At 47.1% G+C, this 17,114-nt stretch overlaps 1 protein-coding gene across 6 annotated transcripts in view; it reads left to right on the top strand.

The window, feature by feature from the left end:
- The window catches only part of LOC110488840 (protein FAM110B), a 56,728-nt gene extending 40,139 nt beyond the window's left edge, over positions 1–16,589 (top strand). For all 6 annotated transcript variants that reach the window (XM_036947382.1, XM_036947385.1, XM_036947395.1 and 3 more), the window contains exon 2: positions 13,671–16,589. In XM_036947382.1, the coding sequence (XP_036803277.1) occupies positions 14,447–15,832 (1,386 nt within the window). In that variant the 5' untranslated portion in view covers positions 13,671–14,446 and the 3' untranslated portion in view covers positions 15,833–16,589. The remainder of the gene's footprint in view (positions 1–13,670) is intronic.
- The last annotated feature ends 525 nt before the right edge of the window (positions 16,590–17,114 follow it).

Raw genomic sequence — 17,114 nt, 5'->3', positions numbered from 1 at the left:
CGTATCTCACAGTCATTATTGGGTGTTGCTCGAGTTCCTTTAGACTAGGGTTGGGCCAGAGCATTGTGTGTTTTATTCATCCCCCACCAACTCTTTCTGATATTTGGAGATAGTAGATCCAGACTTGCAGAGTGGGGATTATTAGTGTGGAGTCATATACCACTGAAGGCCAGTCTAAATAACCTGGAGTACTAGACCAAACAAAGGGCACTCATTTGTCTTGCAACCACAAACAAACTTGCTGTGGTGCGTGTGTGTGTCCATAGAGCAGTTTCCCCCTCCGATTATATAGGAGAGCAACAGTGGTATTTTTTAATCATGCACTGTGGTAACTTTGTGGTGTTGTTCCATTTTGACAGGCTGTTGCATGTTTTAAGATGCGGACATGGACAGCTGTGCTAGTATATCATGCAGTAGTGATGATGCTGATGTACTTTTACTTCATAGCCAGGGACCCGACATGATCTCCCACGCCACAATGCAGTTAGTTTGATTTTTTTGTATGACATTACTGAGAGATAAAGCTCATTGTGATTCTTCAGCATTTGTGTGCACAGTCACGGCAGTAGAACCTCACATTCAGTGGCATTCTCTATTCCTAGTCGCTCTTTGGAGATGAGAAGGGGTGATCTTTGGCTGTGAGGACAGGAGCCTGGCAGATTTAGGATATTGACCAGTGTATTGTGGAAGGTTATAACCCATAGACAACCTTGCCCCGTCATACAGATAATTGTGTACTTCCTTGATGTATTTGGCCTTTAAAGTTCATCCTTAGGAAATTAGCTTTGAGATCTGCCATATATGGGAACAGCAGTATGCGTCATCTCTTCCTATGCTCATGGCTCCCAGTCTGCAGGAACCAGCAGTGATCTGACTTACACTACCTGCAAATGAACAGTCTGGCATCATGGAACAGTTGCTAACGTCTGTAGTGTATTTTTTACCTATGGCAGTGGGTTCACACACTGCTAATTTAGCTGCTGTAATAAAGGCTGTTGTCTTTCTTTGAAGTTGATCCCACCAGAGCAGGCAGGCAGGAAGATGCCCTCTGCTACGGCAGACCCAGCGGCACAAACAGAGCAGAGAGCAGGCAAAGCCAACCTCCAACAGCAGTCCGGAATGGAGCGATGACAGGAGCCCTGACATCATTAGGATGACTAACATTAAATGTAACATGGGCCGGGCCTCCGCGGTGTTGGTGGCAGCAGTGGGATCCGGGTCTCTGACTGACCAAGCGAGGACTCACAGCGGCGGTCGAGTCGGGGTCAAAAATGTCACATTGCCCACAGTGACGTTTTCTGGAGGTTTGTGTGTGTAAATACATAGCCACGTGTTCATCCAGCATCAAACGTTGTATAGACATACACACATCGCATACTAGACTGACAAATAGCAGTTTACATTTACCCGTGGTATGCCATTGACCCATGTGTGCCCTGGTGTAGGACCGGGCTGAGCCACCTATGGGACAGATCGTCCTTTCAGACTCGTTCTTCATTTCTCTCTATCATTTATGTTTGCACTCTCTTTTTTTTGAGACTCTCCACATGTATAATCTCATTGGTGTTGACCCACATCAATCTGAACTGCTGAAGTACAGTGGAAGCCACAGGGCCTTTCATGGTTTTAGTTCACAATCGGCCCCTCGTGTGTTTCTTACCACTTAAATTTCATGAAACCCACAGTCACATTTCACTGAACTCTTTATGTTTTCTCTGACAGACCAGTCTTGTAATCAGTCATTTCCCCAAATGAAAATCATTGGTTTGTGTGTGTCACATTGTATTCTCCAAAATTAAAATCAAACTTTTGTTTTGCTTAATCCTTTTCCTGTTGCGTGGTTGCCGTGTACCGCCCCCTAGTTACAGAAGGTGAAGCCCCCTAGTTACGGAGGGAAGCTCAGGTTCCTAATTAGAGGGTAAAGGGTCCTGTAAGTGACATCACCTTCCCTCTGGCGCTATGAGTGTGTGGGTGCCTGTGTGTGTGTGTGTGTGTGAGAGAATAAAAGGCAGCTGGTGCGAGACATTTGACAATCACTGCTGTGTGAAACTTCAAACACCCTCAGTCTTCCCACAAACTGTCAGAACCGGAGCTTATAATTTGACTTTATTGTTCCTGTTGCCTGGTTTGGTCGATTGTTACCACCGTCTGTGGGAACTTCCTCACCAGTGGTTCAGGGGAAAAAAATATTCAAAAAGAAGAACTTGTCAAGAGACGGCCTTTAAATGAGTTGTGTTTGTGAAGGTGCTTTTGAGATACCTAGCCTCATCCATATCATTCTTTACGATATCGCAATATTTTGTTTCGCAATATCGCAATATTATGTTTGTGCTAGTTGGCTGTACCTGCCCCTGTATCATTCCTTCATAGCTTGTTCTCCATCTTCTTTTTAAATAGTGAGCAATTTGTTTTCAGCTATTTTATTTCCATGACTGATGAAAACTTTTTCCTCGTGGCTTCTCTCTTGTCCCCCTACAAGCAGATATGATGAGCAATATGTTTGGATCATCGAATCGCAATAAAATCGCAGTGTCAAATTGCAATACGTATAGAATCATGAGAATCGCAGGAAATATCCTTTCAGCACCTAAGTATCATGATAATATCATACTGTGAAGTCCCTGATGGGCTGTGCCACCAGAGACTCTGGGTTTGCACCCAGGCTCTGTCGCAGCCGGCCGTGACTGGGAGGTCCGTGGGGCGACGCACAATTGGCATAGTGTCGTCCGGGTTAGGGTGGGTTTGGCCGGTAGGGATATCCTTGTCTCATCGCACACCAGCGACTCCTGTGGCGGGCCGGGTGCAGTGCGCGCTAGCCAAGGTCGCCAGGTGCACAATGTTTCCTCCTACACATTGGTGCGGCTGGCTTCCGGGTTGGATGCCCGCTGTGTTAAGAAGCAGTGCGGCTTGATTGGGTTGTGTATCGGAGGACGCGTGACTTTCAACCTTCGTCTCTCCCGAGCCCGTACGGGAGTTGTAGCGATGAGACAAGATCGTAACTACTAATAATAGGATACTACGAAATTGGGGAGAAAAAGGGGGTAAAATGTAAATATAATAAAATTCCCCCAATTTTTTTTTTTAAAGTGCCCCTCCAGAATCTCCTTATCGGCGTCACAACAAATCAGATCATTATCCCTATTAATCTAGTCCTTTTCATGATTCGCAACCGTCCTCCCACTGTAGCATCCATAGACCCATCTCTATCAGCCCCTAACCCAATAAATAATTAATCATCGATAACTAAATCATGAAAGGTGGTCCGCCCCTCCATCTCCTACTGGTCCCCTGTGTCGTGGTGACAGCTGTGGGAGCTCCTCTCACTCTCCCTCTCACATCCCTGTAATTGTTCACAGCCCTGCTGGGTACCTCGGTGGCTCTGCCACATCCAATCAGAATCACCCATAGAGCCGTAATATCCTCTCAGTCTCTGACGCATGACAGTCTGGACCCTTCAATTAAGAGGACATGGCAGTGCTGGGAGGCTGCCGTCCATTCCATCCGACCTCTCCATCCGACTCACTATGGTGAGTCTTGGTGACTCTGACAGGGAAAGGAGCAGGAACGGGGGGTCTATTTCTGTGGCACTTGGGGCCTGTTTGTGGAGACGTGGTCCGACGACTGGGTAATGAGTGAAGGCAGCTGGCAGGTTCAGTGGAGGTGACACACTAGTACATATGGCAGGAAGGAAAACACTGGGCCTTGTTCTGGTTCTGTGTTTGAGAGGTTTTACCCTCATCTAGTTTTCCCCATGGTTGACTCCTTTATTCGGTTCGGGAAATATCCCCCAAAAAAGAAAAAAATAGGGCAAGTCGTAAGTGGTCGGTGCTTGGTGGACCTCTGTAAACGTGGCATGTTTTCACAGGGAAATATGAACAACACATTAGCTGACATTCTCTCTTTTCCTCAGGGTAAGTTGAAAGGTAAGCTAATCGAGTCGTATTGGTTTTTCCGTTCAGTTGATAGCTGTGTCTGTCACATTGGTGGTGGGTTGGTGATAAGTGACTGGTAGCCTACATTGTAGGTCAGTACATTGCATTCAGGCCATGGTTCATCCATAGTGGGACAGATAGCAAATCGATCGAAAGTGTGAGGCTGTGAGTGGTGGCAGTGGGTGTCCTCTGGCACAGTGATTGGCTAGGATGTATCAGTGTGTTGAGAGATGACATGTTTGGTCAGAGGACACTAGGGAGGCACAGCTGGAGGAGCCTCACCCCACCACCCATGACTAAATGATAACCCTTTACTGCCTCTCCAGCACTTGGATGATGCTATAGCAGACAAAATATCTGGTTGGAACATCCCAGCGACGTTGTAAGACTTCTGTGAGAATGTTTTGTGGTCCCCGTTATTTTCTATTTAGAGTGCTAAGAGGTTGTAAATGCAGACACCCTCATGTTTAGACAGATCTTACACACAAGTTGCCCAGCTGTGCTAAACGTGTAGCATCTAAATAGTTTGCCTTTTATTAAGTAGATACATGGTGACATGAAAAACTGCAGCACTGACTAAATGTATTTTGTGTACTAACACAAAGTGGAAAGAGAAAAGACATGAGCCATCTCATGTTGTTGGACATTCCCGTACAGGCTCTGGAAATTGGCCGCATGCCTCAAACTCTCTTTTAACACCATGAAACCACTAGAAACCGGCATATGCTGTTTCAGAGAGGGCGAATTCTTCCGACTTATTGAAATCAAACATCTGGCTCGTCTCCAGCAAGAGCTCTAGCTAGAGCTTTCACACCAGCTGAGCGCTTAATGAGGGCTCACTCTGGGAGAACAGCCTTCATAACTTAACACTCCAGGGGCTTTCGTGATGTGCCCAGATTTATGTGTGTGTATAGCACTATGTATACAACCCCAGGATGGTGTATTTGGGAGGTTCGGAGGGGGGGGGGGGGGTCTCTGGTACCCAACAGGGTTCTTTCTCACACACACAGCATTCAGCAGTATATTTGACAGAGGGTTCGTTGTATTTAGTCACATAAAGACATGTTGGCGTTTATAGGTGTAACAGTGGTGGTCATTGCTTAGAATATGTACACAAATCCACACCTGGTTTGGAGGCACCACATACCTGCAGAGAAGCCTACTGCCCCCCCCCCCCCCCCCCCCCCCCCCCCCCCAAGCAGGCACACACACACACACACACACACACACACCCCAGTCCACCACCAACCTCTTCCATCTCCCTTTTGACCTCAGCTGCATTCCCCAAAATCCTGACCAGAAGGACTATAGGTCTTTATATTGGCTTTATATAATACCATTTTTCAACATTTCCTTGATAGGTTCCCCTTCCAAGTGCACGTTAGTTCACTCGTCGACAGTGAGGCATCATAGTAGAGGCTTAACATTCCACCACTGAGCTGTAGACAGAGAGTGGATCAGGTGTCACTATATTGTGGCACGGGTTACCAGGGAGTCAGGGGCTGGGACTGGTTCCAGAGGTCTAAAGTGGAACACAGGTTGCATCCATGGCACTAGCTTCCACTAGGGCCAGGGGTGGGTGGGGTGGGACGGGACGGGGTGGGACGGGACGGGGACGGGGACGGGGGGGGGGGGGGGGCAAGTGTAACAAGTGAAAGTTACGAGTAGTTCTCCATTGGAACGATACAAATGTAATACTGAAAGGCCAATGAAGAGAGCTATGTTTTTCTGCATCTGTAGAATTGTCCATGTGGGCAAAACACATGCTTAATTGTATTTTTTCTGTGCATTAGGCCTAAAAAGTGTAACACACAAACAGTCAGTATTGAGTCATTGGGTTACATACCGTAGGTCAACTGTGCTGTGGTTATCAGCTCAACCAGGAGGGTGCCTGCTCCTGCTGGCAGGAAAAAAAGGGAGTCGGTTTGATCTGTTGATAAAAGTTAGAATAGTCGAGGAAGTCTGGCCGTCTTATCTCAACCGTTTCAACCTTTATTAGCTTTCCACGGGTGTGAGAGCTGATAAGAGGTTGACCAGGGCCGGCAGTCTTGCACCTCCAGTGCCACAATCAGGTAGTCCGTGTCTCTTGAGTAGCTAATCAAGGGTGCTTTTTTTTTTAAGTGACGATCCGTACTTCAGGTTTTTGCGATTGGCCTCGGACTTTCCCAACCTTGAATAAACTTGGACTAGGCTAATATAAATAGTTGACTTATAGACTGTTAAGTGGTAATGACACGGAGCAGAACAGATTGTGTTCATCTCCACGTCTTCCAGTGATTACCATTGAATGACAAAAGAGCCACATTCAGTGAGTTAAGTGGGCATCTCATCTATTTTATGGTTGGAGGAGGTCTAGTGAGGTGGCGGTCCCTTGTGACCTGATGCCCCCTTGCATGACAGTGGAAGGGTCTGAGGTACCCCCCCACCCCGCAACATCCCCCACCTCCTGCCCCCCCCCCCCCCAACCATACATCAAGTAGCTAATGGCCTGATGGCACTCGAAGCCTCACAATTGTGATGGGATTTACGGTGTGTCACTGGCTTTGTTTGTTGGGCCAGTGGAGGGGTGTTATCCCCCTGGCTCCGTCTCTGTTATTTTTTTATTGTCATGTTTTGTTTTTTTGTCCTCCCCCAGCTAATGAGATGGAGTAGTCCAGGTCTTTCCCTTATTATCTACTAGACCCAGAGAGAGCCATTGTTTAGAGCCGTTAATAATGTAACTTCTGTGGCCCTAGTCTGTGGCCCTAGAGGAGCCAATTCTCTGTCCATCCTTAGAATACACCCTCTAGAGATGTTTCTGTAGTGCTGGTTAACGACCGAAGAGGTTTGAACCGTTAATTTTAGGCCGTTAATGGTCAAAGTCTTTATGTTCACACATGGCGCTGTCGACCTGGGCATGTTGTGCATCCATAGAGTCTACAAACTCCGCAAGAGAACCCTGAATAGGTCCTGGTTAAAATGAGTGCAATGGTGATGGTCTTCCATCTTCTGCCTGTTTCATCCTACAGAGAGGAGCCAGATGTTTCAAAAGACAGGGGAACGAGAAAGGAGAAAATATAGAGGTGAAGATTGAGAGATAGTTCACAGCAGATGCCCCTCGTTTATTTGACAGGTAAAAAAGAGGGTCAACACACTTTAAAGTGCTTCATAGGTGGTCTCTCCGAGAATTGATGTACTTCTTATCTTGTGTTTATCACTCTGAATGCATATTTCAAAGTGGAACTTCTAAACTGAGGACAGCCGGTTTCCTTTGGATATGCTATGTTAGCTCTGGATTCTAGCTGGTTCATTGGTGGGTAGATGATGAAGTCCTCATGAACCAAACAAACACTTCCTGGGTTTGAAATCTCTCTTCTCCACCAGAGTAATCAACAGAAATCTACTGGCACTCTTCCTAGTCAAATGTCTTTGCTTACTCATATACACTGCTCAAAAAAATAAAGGGAACACTTAAACAACACAATGTAACTCCAAGTCAATCACACTTCTGTGAAATCAAACTGTCCACTTAGGAAGCAATACATTTCACATGCTGTTGTGCAAATGGAATAGACAACAGGTGGAAATTATAGGCAATTAGCAGACACCCCCAATAAAGGAGTGGTTCTGCAGGTGGTGACCACAGACTACTTCTCAGTTCCTATGCTTCCTGGCTGATGTTTTGGTCACTTTTGAATGCTGGCGGTGCTTTCACTCTAGTGGTAGCATGAGACGGAGTCTACAACCCACACAAGTGGCTCAGGTAGTGCAGCTCATCCAGGATGGCACATCAATGCGAGCTCTGGCAAGAAGGTTTGCTGTGTCTATCAGCGTAGTGTCCAGAGCATGGAGGCGCTACCAGGAGACAGGCCAGTACATCAGGAGACGTGGAGGAGGCCGTAGGAGGGCAACAACCCAGCAGCAGGACCGCTACCTCCGCCTTTGTGCAAGGAGGAGCACTGCCAGAGCCCTGCAAAATGACCTCCAGCAGGCCACAAATGTGCATGTGTCTGCTCAAACGGTCAGAAACAGACTCCATGAGGGTGGTATGAGGGCCCGACGTCCACAGGTGGGGGTTGTGCTTACAGCCCAACACCGTGCAGGACGTTTGGCATTTGCCAGAGAACACCAAGATTGGCAAATTCGCCACTGGCACCCTGTGCTCTTCACAGATGAAAGCAGGTTCACACTGAGCACATGTGACAGACGTGACAGAGTCTGGAGATGCCGTGGAGAACGTTCTGCTGCCTGCAACATCCTCCAGCATGACCGGTTTGGCGGTGGGTCAGTCATGGTATGGGGTGACATTTCTTTGGGGGCCCGCACAGCCCTCCATGTGCTCGCCAGAGGTAGCCTGACTGCCATTAGGTACTGAGATGAGATCCTGAGACCCCTTGTGAGACCATATGCTGGTGTGGTTGGCCCTGGGTTCCTCCTAATGCAAGACAATGCTAGACCTCATGTGGCTGGAGTGTGTCAGCAGTTCCTGCAAGAGGAAGGCATTGATGCTATGGACTGGCCCGCCCGTTCCCCAGACCTGAATCCAATTGAGCACATCTGGGACATCATGTCTCGTTCCATCCACCAACGCCACGTTGCACCACAGACTGTCCAGGAGTTGGCGGATGCTTTAGTCCAGGTCTGGGAGGAGATCCCTCAGGAGACCATCCGTCACCTCATCAGGAGCATGCCCAGGCATTGTAGGGAGGTCATACAGGCACGTGGAGGCCACACACACTACTGAGCCTCATTTTGACTTGTTTTAAGGACATTACATCAAAGTTGGATCAGCCCGTATTGTGGTTTTCCACTTTAATTTTGAGTGTGACTCCAAATCCAGACCTCCATGGGTTGATAAATTTGATTTCCATTGATAATTTTTGTGTGATTTTGTTGTCAGCACATTCAACTATGTAAAGAAAAAAGTATTTAATAAGAATATTTCATTCATTCAGATCTAGGATGTGTTATTTTAGTGTTTATTTTCTTTTGAGCAGTGTAGCTTACCTCTAGCACCATTTCTATTTGAAACAGTAGCAAAGTTAACAATAAATTGAATCAGTTGTTTTTGAATTAGGCCTGCCCTCTGAGCTGTGCAGTGGGAAACATATTGGCATGACCTTTGCTTTTGGTTTATCAAACCTGGGTCATACTCATTAACCAAGTAGGCCAAATAATACCATTGATTAAAAGCAAAATTGAGTGAGCCGAATCCATTTGTTGTGCACACAATCGCAATGCGACCCTGGTGACCACGGAACGTCGGACCCTCGCTACTCTCTCGGCCCCAGTTGTCTGTCCGGCCCAGAGGTACTGATGTAGCCTGACACAAAACATCTGCTTCTTCTTATGGGCTATGTGGAGTGCCTGGCTAAGCCTTCCCTGCAGGCGGGCTAGCAGCTTCACAGACAGAGAGGGAGAGAGAGAGGGGACAGACAGAGGGGGGAAACGACAGGGTGGGGGGGGAGAACGACAGGGTGGGCGGGAAAAACAGAGAGAAAGAAAGCAGGAGAGAGAGGGGGGGTGGGAGAGACAAATACAGCGAGAGAGAGAGAGAGAGAGAGAGAGAGAGAGAACGCGAGAGGAGGTAGAAAAAGATGAGAGATGGACAGTGACGCATAAAAAGCCAGGGAGATGAGAGGTTAATAACTACCCATTGTGAGAGAAGGAGGTAGTCTACCACACTTGCTTTGGCAATGTTAACACGTGTTTCCCATGCCAATAAAGCCCCTTGAATTGAATTGAATTGAATAGTCAGGGCGGGAGCGGTGGCGATGCAGTGTATTAGGAGAAACGTTCTGCTGTGGCTGTCACACGCTTTTCAAAAGAGAGAGGATCACAGTAGAAGGTGCTGGGTACTAATTAGTCTCATTAGAGTCAATGGAGTTAATGGAGGCTGTTGTCTGTGTGTAAATGCAGGTTGGGTCCCCTCGCTCTCACTGTGTGTGTGTGTGTGTGTGTGTGTGTGTGTGTGTGTGTGTGTGTGTGTGTGTGCACGTACGTACGCGTCAACCTGGTCTACTGACCTCACCCTGTGTTTTCAGATCCAACCTGTTTTCTTACCCTGTGGCTTGAAACCTGTCTATTTCTAAATCTTCTCTCGGTTATCAATCACCGTGTGTGTCCAGAAGAAATATGAGCAAACTTGAATTTGGGCCACTCTCTGGTTTGTAAGTAATAAATAGTGTCCCAAACAACCAACGGCTAGCATTGTGATTCACACTGATCTATGCATTGTTCTCAGTGATAGTACTTACAGTGCTCAGAGCAAGAGAGAACCTCTAATCAGAGACTGGCTGGCTCTCTTCAAACGGCCGTTGTCACATCCAATGAATACAATGCCTTCAGAAGACGTTTACATGTCAAACAACAAAAGGCATTCTTGTGAACACAGTCAATCTCAGAGGGGAGCACGTTTTTTGAACTTGGCCTTAGTGGAAAAAGGCAGTGGTTTTCAAAAGATGTATGGTCTATGGAGTTATACTTTCATATTCTAAACATTCTCCCTTGTTTTGTCATAAACCGTGTTTCTATTAATATTTGCGTAACACTTGACTCCAACATCCTGCGGTTAACCGTTTTGTCTTCCATTGGTCAGAACTAAAACCAGGATCTACTCTATGCCACAAACTCTATAGAACTCCTATTCAGATTGGATTGAACAACTGACACATCCATGGAGGGTTAGAGGCTGCCTGTCATCAGTACCCCATATTTGATTTCATAGGCAGGCACTAATCTCGCTTTGCGCTCCAGTGGCATAATCCTGCCACTTGAAACGGCAATCCTACTGTCTGATGGAGCACATATCCCTCCGAAAGAACGGTGTGTGGTAAATATGATGCCCCACCACCTCCACCACCGCTACCCTTAGTTCTGCTGTTTCATTACCCAGTTTCTTTCTGTAGTTACACTTTATCGGACGGTCTGGATAGTCCATCTGTAGATGCAGATGGTCATACTATCAACAAACTAGGCAACTGCTTGCTAAGGTTAGGGTTAAGTTTAGAATATGGTTTAGGGTAAGGGTTACATTTAGAGTTAGGACCAGGGTTAAGGTTAGGGTTAAGGGTTAGAATATGGTTTAGGGTAAGGGTTACATTTAGAGTTAGGACCAGGGTTAAGGTTAGGGTTAGGTTTAGAATATGGTTTAGGGTAAGGGTTACATTTAGAGTTAGGACCAGGGTTAAGGTTAGGGTTAAGGGTTAGTAGATACAGTTGTTGGTTGAAATGTTACTGATAGTCTGTAGATCTAGAGCATCTACAGATGGACCATTCAAATAAAGTGTTACCCTTTCTGTTTTTATCCCTGTTTTCATCCCTGTTTTTATCTCTGTTTTTATCCCTGTTTTTATCTCTGTTTTTATCCCTGTTTTTATCTCTCTTTTTATCCCTGTTTTTATCCCTGTTTTTATCCCTGTTTTTATCCCTGTTTTTATCCCTGTTTTTATCCCTGTTTTTATCTCTGTTTTTATCCCTGTTTTTATCTCTGTTTTTATCCCTGTTTTTATCCCTGTTTTTATCCCTGTTTTTATCTCTGTTTTTATCCCTGTTTTTATCTCTGTTTTTATCCCTGTTTTTATCTCTGTTTTTATCCCTGTTTTTATCCCTGTTTTTATCTCTGTTTTTATCCCTGTTTTTATCCCTGTTTTTATCTCTGTTTTTATCTCTGTTTTTATCCCTGTTTTTATCTCTGTTTTTATCCCTGTTTTTATCCCTGTTTTTATCCCTGTCTAGGCTCTTTCCTCCGGCACCTGTTGGGTTTTGTTCCGGAACTTATTCCAAACAATGGGTACCTTTCCCGGCCTTGCCTGCTTGACATCTGGAAAGTGTAGCCGTCCCCCCTCCTCTCTAGACGGAATTTATAGTAGTAGGCCTTCTAGGGCTTTTGACAGCAGGGCAGAGGGGGGGTTGATGTGAGAGAGGTGTGGAGGTTGAACGGTCCACTTTTTATGTCATGGTGCCAGTAATTAGCTTTTTCACCAATTCATAGGACTTTGTGTTAAGTCTTGGGGGTTTGTTTCATGATCATTAGGGCTAGGATCCTTATGGAAAGTACTTGCTGTTTGCAAAGTGCCTCTGTTTCTTTGTTATTGAACCGTACCAACATACTAACCTTATACTGTTATGAAATATGTACACAAAACCCTTTAAAAACACCACAGACATAGATCCTTTTCCTGCCAGAAGGAGGTCACTCATTGTTTTGCCTCATAAAAACAAAGAGCCAAGATAGACTTATTTGTAAGGCCACTCTGAGAACAATACCACTGACACTCCAGCAGTCACACAGCAGAAGGAGCACATTTGGTTTTCTGGGCCAGTTTCTAAATACTTTTGGAAGGAAAGTAAATGAAAAACAGCCACCACCTGTGCTCTCAGGTTTTTGTAGCAGTTTTGGGGTTTACAGACAAGGTCTTTCTACTGCTATACCACAGATGGAAGCCTATGTAGGCTCTAGAGTGGCGCAGCGGTCTAAGGCACTGCATCTCAGTGCTGGAGGTGTCACTACAGACCCTGGTCTCGATCCCGGGCTGTATCACAACCGGTCGTAATTGGGAGTCCTATAGGGCGGCACACAATTGGCCCAGCGTTGTACGGGTTCGGGGAGGGTTTGGCCGGGGTAGGCCATCATTGTTAATTAAGAATTTGTTCTTAACTGACTTGCCTAGTTTAAATAAAGGTAAAACAAAAATGAATGTGGGCTCTCCAAAAGGCCTGATAATCTGCAAACCAACTCTGTAGAAAAACAACTGAATTTACTGGGCAGGGCCTTATTGCCACATGCTGACACACACATACATATATATATATACACACATGCATGCAAGAGCACACACATACACACACGATAATCATGTTGGGATTCTCTATAGATATAAATACTTTCTCTGCGCCTTGGCTTAGGCTCCCTATCCCGTTATAAACACACAACCTCGTCCCCTCCCTTCCTTACTCCCAAGTCAGCGCAATGCGTGCCCCTAAAAATAAAACGGTCTTCTCTTTCTATGCAACATGCCATTGAGATATGTACCATTTTCAAACAACTCCAGCTACTTTTGGTTTCAAGTTGAACTTATCTTTCATTGGGGCTTGCTAATTTGGAGAGCAAGCTGTCCCGCTGCAACTGTGAGAGAGTTATTGCGTTGGAAGTGTATTGGTTGACTTAGCAGGGTTTTTATGCAGGGTTTTTAAATATTGATGGTCTTGTGTTAGTGAAGTATTCTGTGCAGCTGTTTAGGACAAATGTGGTGTGCAGAAGCTTTGTTCAACTCATCACAGCTGATTATGCAAATGTATATTAGGTGCGATGCCTCTTTTCTGTCAACCTTGCATGTTGAGGAGCAATCGTTTAGGGAGATGTGTTGAGCTCCTTTCCCCTACTGCACGTAGACACACAGACACATTCTCTCACAGCTACAGGGTGTTAGGAATATCAGTGCGGAAGTATGATTGCTAAAATGAACGTAGCCTCCAAGATATTCAATTCCTCGTAAAAACTTGGATTGGCATGTTTTGTGTATTCCCAATAGCAGTCAGCTCAGTGCATGCGTGGGAGCTTGGCCCAGCTCTTTCCTGACAGACACAGGACTCATTCCAGCTCTAAAGAGTGCGACATGAGCTCAGTGTGAGCTTTAGGGACTACTGTCACTCTCTGCCATATCGTCTCTCTCTGTTTCTCTGTCTCTGCTGCCCTGGAGAAAAGCAGGCCGTGCTAACACCTCTCTCTTTTTTTCTTTTTTTTTCTTTTTCTCCCAGGGGACTGTGAGTGCAGGTGAGGTGAGGACAAGTCCTTCATCCGTCCGTCAACGTCCGAGTGTCCCGGTGCCGCCCACTCTCAGGTCACCTCAACCGCGACGGCGGCCGAACAAATAGGAGTCTCTCGAACCCAGCGTCCCTCAGCCTGCCTGCCTTCGCAAAGCAAACATTTGAAGCCATTATATCTCATTTCCCAGGGCTAACCTTCGGTGAAAAGATCAACGGAAAAGGAGTGATCGCTCAGAGAGAGACGGACAAAGAGAGAAAGAAAGAAAGAAAGGGGGAGGGTGGAAAATAGTAACCCTTTCAAAGTGAACTCTGCCTGCTATTTCTGCTGCGCTGTGGGCAGGAGAACGTCCCATTTGGGAGTGCTTTTGGCCAGTGGCAACAGGATTTCCCTGCACCCTGCCCATTTATCCAAATGCCTGTGTAAATACTAGATAGAGATATCAATTTGTCTGGGCTCCAACAGTGCCCAAAAAGAGACTATCTATAGCTATAAGCTATCTATAGCAAGCTCCACATCAAACTTGGCCTCTGTGGTCACAGAATTGCTACCTATTTATTTCCTCAGTAGAGAGATTCAGGAACTGTGAGTGAGAATGGGAGCTGCTATGTCTTTAGTTCTGAAGCAGAAAGCTTACTGAAAAAGTTCACACTAGACTTGAAAGGCACAACAATAAATCCAGGGGGACACCTTTCGCCACTAGCTGCAGGAGAAGGCAGCCATTTTGGGGCTGCTGTTTTGATGTCTTTACCCGAAAGGGTGGAGCACCATGAAACCGCTAACACCCATTGGATCCCCCTCACCTCTGAGGCTCCTCAACAAGGGCCCGGACTACCTGCGTAGGCAGATGGAGGGTGGGGGCCAGGGCCGATCGATCAGCGCCGTAGAGAGACTAGAGGCAGACAAGGCCAAGTACGTTAAGAGCCAGCAGGTCATTAACACCAAACAGGAGCCCGTCCTGGTGCCCTGCACACCACCTCCTCCACACCGTCGTCCCCTCACCGTGCCTGGGAGTCTCACCCCACGGCTGCCACCCCGCCGTTCCTCTGCCCCTTTCCCCACCCTGACCGGCCCCCTCAACGTACGAGACGAGAACGAGAATGATGACTCGAGGAAGGAGAATCGGAGGACGTCGGTGGATGTGGAAGCACGGAACAGGAGTAACGCCAACAAGGTGACCCCACCCAGCCCCAGGACCCCCAGGACTCCACCCTCCGTACCCCTGGTAGCCCCTCACAGTGCCCCCATCCTGAGGAGGAGCACCGGTAAGCGCATGCTGCGGCCTGACTCCCTGGTCATCTACCGGCAGAAGAAAGAGTGTAAAAGCCTGCCTAGTGGTGGCGTCATACTGGGGAACTCCAACATGGAGATAAAGGGGTACAACTTTGTCCGCCGCCTCTTCCAGGGCTCCATGCGGGAGAAGAGTGGCGGGGGCGAGGGGGACACCCAGAAGATGGTGATCAGCGAGGAGAAAGCTCTGTCGCGGGATGGTGACTCACGCATGTCCTGGACCAATGACAAGGACACCGTGGACGGGGGACAGGGAGGGCCGGGTAGCCGGAGATCCAGTAAGACGGACCACGAGCGCTCACCGGTGCCCAGCCCTGGCTTCAGCTGTACACTGGAGCGGACTAAGAATGGTGTTAGCTGTGTTAGCAATGGCACCACCAATGGTACCAGAAATGGCAATGGCATCACCAAGGGCAACAACGTGAGTGACCACACTGACAACGCGGCGGACATCTGGAAGCGGGTGCCGCCACCACCACCACCGCGGCGGCGTTCAGGACTACAACGCTCCAAGTCAGATCTGCTTCTGCGATGCTCAGTGGCGTTGTCTGACCAGGAGCATTTCTTTGACTACTGCGGGCTGGACCTGGACATGGTGGACCGGCTGGGGCCTGAGAACTTCCTGGGTGGGGCCAGCGACGTAGACACGCTCTCATTGGTGCTGAGGAGCATAGGGGGAGGGTGCGGTGGCTCGGAGCCCAGCGAGTTCTCCCGCCACTCAGGAGAGGCGGGGCTTTTCCAGGAGGAGGTGGCCGAGAAGCTGACCACGGGGGTGTCAATCATCGAGAGGAATGCCCGTGTCATCAAGTGGCTCTACAGCTGCAAGAACGCAGCACAGGAGGGGCCCAAAGAGTCCACTGTTTGACACCACTTCTCTAAAAGAAGACATGTTCCCCTGAAGGACAGAGACTTTGTTATTGTGCCGTAATCCTTAGTCTTCTCCCAGGTTGATATGCTGTATTTATAGGTCCTATGGAAAGTGAGGGGTGTGGATGGGCTACACCTTATTTTCGAGTGGAATCATTTACCCCTGAAGATGTTAGTGTCAGTGAGTGTGTGCGGTTGTGTTGGATATGGCTGTCCCGCCCACTCCCTATCCTAACCAATAGGTATTGTCAGATCTATAGTGACTGACAGCCTCCCCTAAGCTCCGCTCTGACTCTACAACACACAATAAGGCGCATCAGTGAGAAAACAACAGGCACAGATGAGGCTGTATTTACAACCCTACACTCTTCTCTCGAACAAATTCATAATTTAGAATGGAAAACCACAAGAGTTTTTTTCTAAACTGGAGTGAACCGTGAGTACCTCATTCCGAACTGTGCCAGTTTAGTTTGTGTGGTGCCTCTTTTTTTTTTCTTAAACGCGGGCGTTGGAACAAACACGCGAGGGCCCCTGTGGGGTCGTTAATGCACTGAACTGGACGAAAAGTGAGAGAGGGAGGAAATGAGTGAGAGAGAGAGAGGAAACGAGTGAGAGAGAGAGAGGAAACGAGTGAGAGAGAGAGGGAGGAAATGAGTGAGAGAGAGAGGAAACGAGTGAGAGAGAGAGAGAAAGAGAAACAGCTTTATAGGAGACTCCCCTCCAATTAAACACTGAGCATAATACTCTAGAGACAGTACTACCGCGACAGTCGTATTAGACAAGGAGGGATGCAGGGTCGGTTATTTTGATCCTACAGCACCTCTGAACCTTACCCCAAAGAGCGCTAACTCTTACACAGCAACTACTGACCACTGATACGTTAGTTGTGACGCAATTGTGATTGATTTTGACAGCTACAGCTGTGTAACTGGCTGGCAGCGAACTCTGCATTGCCTTTTTATCTGTTGCTACTGTGTAAGCTACCTTGTTGCCAATGCAGGATAGAAATTAAAGTGTGCTAAGTTATTTTTACTGGATAACTGGTCAATTCCTTGTGGAAAAAAAGTGACTTTTTACTTCGCTACCACAAAATATTAACTTAAAAGGGCATTTTAAATTCCTCACAAACACAGATTTATTTTGTTGCTGTTGTCATGTAACATATTTCACCATAGTAGAAAGTGCTACAAAGTGTAAGGGACCATGAGCTATCAGGTTGCCAAATATTTGAGGGTGTCACCTTCTCAGAGCTGACGTTTACAGAGTCCCCCAGACTCCCT

This window comes from Oncorhynchus mykiss, chromosome 2 (genome assembly GCF_013265735.2).
Source record: "Oncorhynchus mykiss isolate Arlee chromosome 2, USDA_OmykA_1.1, whole genome shotgun sequence".
NCBI classification, from domain to species: Eukaryota; Metazoa; Chordata; class Actinopteri; order Salmoniformes; family Salmonidae; genus Oncorhynchus; species Oncorhynchus mykiss.
Note: the sequence above shows the minus strand (reverse complement) of the source record. Positions and strands in the feature narration are given on the sequence as shown.